Source organism: Toxorhynchites rutilus, chromosome 2 (assembly GCF_029784135.1).
Source record: "Toxorhynchites rutilus septentrionalis strain SRP chromosome 2, ASM2978413v1, whole genome shotgun sequence".
Taxonomy (NCBI): Eukaryota; Metazoa; Arthropoda; class Insecta; order Diptera; family Culicidae; genus Toxorhynchites; species Toxorhynchites rutilus.
Window position 1 is genome coordinate 252,165,824 of NC_073745.1, and position 4,373 is coordinate 252,170,196.

The window sequence follows — 4,373 nt, forward strand, 5'->3', positions numbered from 1 at the left end:
TTTTGTACCTTCGATTCGACAGTACAAAAATTCCTTTACATGAGCTCCAACATACGGGACAGGTCCAGTTACGGTATACGGTAGCAGATGCGTGAAGATATCATATTATTCAGTAACAAGTCATAATTTTCCACAAAAAATTATACTATTTTCTGCTGCATGTGAGGCCACTGTGCTTATATAAGGTTTACTCATCGGACTTTTCTAATACCAATGAACAAATTGTAGAATAACAGTGGGTTCGGATACCATTTTTAACAACTGTTTATTCAATGCACCCGCAGATCATATTATAGATATCTTCTCATCGAATTTCGTTGTTTTCTAGTAACATTGAACTATTTGGTTTATTGCTTCGGGGCAGTGGTTAAATCAGTTGATGATGGACCCTCGCCTGGAGGATTTAATGCTTTCTTAACGGCATCGGATGCCTGTTTGGTCCATTGGCCCATATAGCACGGTATACGGTGAATGAAATAGATCGTATTCTTCACGCCTTCATTGTAGTAGTGCTTAGTCAAGAAATTAACTTCCCCGGAGGATGGAAGGGCAGGAACCTGAAAAAACATTTCAGTTTCAAATAAAAGACAAAACATGTTATAAAATTAGACTTACCTCGACAGGAAGATACTGCCGTACCGACGTCAGATGTGGTTGCAATGCTTTGCAATAGCGTTCGTACACCTCATCCGTGTTTTCCTTCCAAATCCCTTCCTGGCGCGAATAATAAACGGCACCTCCGGCCAGACCAGCCTTGATGGCGAACCTTCAACAATCATTCATTAAGTAGTCAATAATGGACTTTTTCGAATTGAACGGAGAATATACCTCAGCATATTTGGATTCGGATGTCCTAAGACGGCTAGACACTGACAGACATCTTTGTTGTTTACGTAATTTTTTGACAACCAGTGCGTTTTTGCGATTTCACAGGCAGTGGTTCCATAGTTGCGCTAGGGTTGTTATCAAAATAATAATTAAAAATTGTTTCGTTATTTTATGCCGGGAATCAACAATCAAAAAACACACCAACATTTTTTATACTGATATTTGCATTTGATGACTTCAGTTTTCATATGCATATATGATTTCGTATAGATAGATTTTACGATGGTGTATATCATTGAACCGATGTTACTTACCCAGCAAACATAAAATCGTATGAATAGCTATAATTGGAGGTGATATAGATACATCCAAAACACACTTAGATTAATATGATGCATATAACTGGCATATACACGCAAAAGTGGATGCGATATACTTATATGCCATATTTTATACGCATATAACACCGTATATAACGATAAACGATGCTTTTTACACTGATATGCCATTTGACCCTACAAAGCTATGTAAAATGAATAGAATGTGCGTATATAATCCTGCATGTCTCGATACTAGGATGATCGTTATACCGATATACGACTTAATCCATCAATGATATAGAAAATTGTGTTTTTTTGCATTTTATACGATTTCGGATACACATAATGCATCCTTTGATTGATATTTTATACGATTGTAAATTGATACGAATTTATATGCGACCTAACATGTACAAAAGGGCCCTATTATAGAAATCGAGGCGATAAGAATTTTGCTCGTTAGCCCTATTTTGCTATTATATTAGGCTGTCAAAAAAGTCCTGCGGTATTTTTTTTGAATTTTCATTTGTTCATAAAATTAGTTACAATCATCTGTTTGAAGTCAAATATGCGCCTTTTTGTTCGATGACTTGTTCCCAACGAGATGCCAACTTCATAATACCCCTGTTATAGAAGCTCGCTTCCTTATTGGCAAAAAACTCGGATAGCCAATTTTCACAGGCCTCTTTTGTGGCTAACTTCTGACTACCTAGCTCGTTCGCCATAGACAAAAACAGGTGGTAGTCACTTGGTGCAAGGTCCGGACTATACGGCGGATGCAAAAGAATCTCCCATCCGAGCTCCCGGAGCTTCTGGCGCGTCACCAAAGAAGTGTGTGGCCTGGCGTTGTCCTGATGGAAGACAATGCGGCCTCTGTTTATCAAAGATGGCCTCTTCTTCATGAGTGCTACCTTCAAGCGGTCCAGTTGTTGGCAGTACAGGTCCGAATTGAGCGTTTGGCCATAGGGAAGCAGCTCATAATAGATTATTCCTTGACAATCCCACCAAACACACAGCAGAACCTTCCTGGCCGTTAATGAGGGCTTGGCCACCGTCTGAGCCGCTTCAGCGGGCTTCGACCACGACCGTTTGCGCTTCACGTTGTCGTAAGTGACCCACTTTTCATCGCCAGTCACCGTCCGCTTCAGAAACGGGTCGATTTTGTTTCGATTCAGCAGCGATTCACATGCGTCGATACGGTCAAAGATGTTTTTTGCGTCAACGTGTGTGGCACCCATACATCAAGCTTCCTTGTGAATCCAAGCTTCTTCAAATGGTTAATAACGGTTTGATGACTTATCCCCAGCTCTTGGCCGATGCTACGGCTGCTACTATGCCGGTCTTTCTCGGCTAATTCAGCGATTTTGTCGCAATTTTCGACGACAGGCCTTCCGGAGCGTGGCGCATCTTCGACGACCTCTACACCAGAACGAAAACGTTGAAACCATCGTTGTGCGGTGGAAATGGAAACTGTATCGGGTCCATAAACTGCACAAATTTTATTGGCAGCTTGAGATGCATTTTTGCCTTTGTCATAGTAGTACTGTAAATATGTCGGATTTTCTCTTTATTTTGCTCCATATTTGCGACACTATAACTCACGAACGACTTAACCAAACAAAACACTGTCAAGGACTATATTATAGCGCGCAAAAATACCTTTCCAACAATCTATAGTATGACTCGATACAATGAATACAACTAGAACTACGCGCTTACAACGACACCTCGCGGAAATACCGCAGGACTTTTTTGACAGCCTAATATATACCGAGCAAGTCGATAGCACCGACCGAGTAAATGTTCTCGGTACAACTGTCTTCATTTTTCGAGCAGTTTGTTTTGGTTTAATTGTTGTTTTTTTAGCATGTTTTGATTCGTTTGTTTGTTTTGATCAGTATTTGTTTTGCGGTGCTGCCAGAATGGTCTTTACGAAGTATATTCATCATGTTAAAATTTTCAATGCAAAACTTACTTCCAGCGCATATTTCACTTGCTGAAAATGAGTGGACAGAAGAAGAAAACAAATCACTATCAGTTTTTTGAAACGAAAGCGAATGTAGACATTGCTCGAGGCTTTCGTGGAGGCAGTTCAAATGGAATCCCGGTTAAATAAAAGTGGGAGGAATTCAGTGAGGAGCTTAATGCAGACCACCAATGCGTCTTGGTTCAGAATGGCAGAAAGTAAGTGTTTCTTCTACGATACATATAACTTTCATAAGTAAACGCGGTAACTCACTGGGTTCATATTAGACTGTTATAATATTAAATATATATTAAAAACTGATTGTCTCGGTTTTATTATTTATGTTCTCAACTCTGAACCTTTATATGGAATTTCGTTTGTACTTCAAACACTCTACACCAAATCCCCTTTGAAGAAAAAAGAATGTTACTACAATCACGCAAATTGACGTAATATATCATCAAGTAGGGAATGAAAATCTGGGGTTACATTGCGCATTTCGAAACGAGTAACTCGTTTCGAGATAATTCATATTCGAATCGAATTGATTTTAGTATTATGTATCTGTTTCGAGTTAATATTTTCCGGGTACTTGTTCTCGTTTCGAGTTAAAAAATGCTCGAACACAATGTTACGTAATGTCAAATTTTGCTCAAAACTCTACTACTGCCTTATTCATTTCGCTCGTTTGAGCTCGCTTCGAGATTCATAATGGCAAAAGTGATCGAAACGAACAAAAATCACTCGTTTCGAAATGCGTAATGCGCAAATTTGACATTTCTCTTCGATACAAATTTTGCTCGAAATCTAGTACACTGAAAATAATAATTCGAAAAAGATACATAATACTAAAATCAATTCGATTCGAGTTTGAATTATCTCGAAACGAATTACTCGTTTCGAAATGTGCAATGTCACCATCTTCTTGTTTAAAAAGAATAGCTCAGCATATAAACTATATATCAATGAGAGAATGTGCAGATTGAGGATGAGAGGCCACTTCTTCAATATCAGCATTATCAACGTCCACAGCCCCCATCTAGCTAGCACCGATGACGATAATGAAGAATTCTACGCGCAGCTAGAGCGTGAATACGATCGCTGCCCAAAACACGACATCAAAATCGTCATCGGTGATTTGAACGCTCAGGTCGGCCAGGAGGAGGAATTCAGACCGGTAATTGGTAGGTTCAGCGCCCATCAGCGAACCAACGAAAACGGCCTAAGACTTATCGACTTCGCTGCCTCCAAGAACATGG

General features: G+C 39.6%; 1 protein-coding gene across 1 annotated transcript; it reads right to left on the reverse strand.

The window, feature by feature from the left end:
• Positions 1–240: 240 nt before the first annotated feature.
• Positions 241–929, reverse strand: LOC129769427 (MICOS complex subunit MIC13 homolog QIL1-like). Its single transcript, XM_055771702.1, has 3 exons — positions 829–929; positions 616–766; positions 241–557 (listed from the first exon to the last, which is right to left on the reverse strand). Exons 1-3 carry the CDS (start codon positions 834–836, stop codon positions 348–350), a joined length of 369 nt encoding a protein of 122 aa, XP_055627677.1. The 5' UTR covers positions 837–929; the 3' UTR covers positions 241–347.
• Positions 930–4,373: the final 3,444 nt, after the last annotated feature.

What these genes read in the sequence shown, in the direction of transcription:
- LOC129769427 (XM_055771702.1), bottom strand. An exon ending in GGCAGTATCTTCCTGTCGAG is followed by an intron (nt 558 to 615) that starts GTAAGTCTAATT and finishes ATGTTTTTTCAG; the next exon opens with GTTCCTGCCCTTCCATCCTC.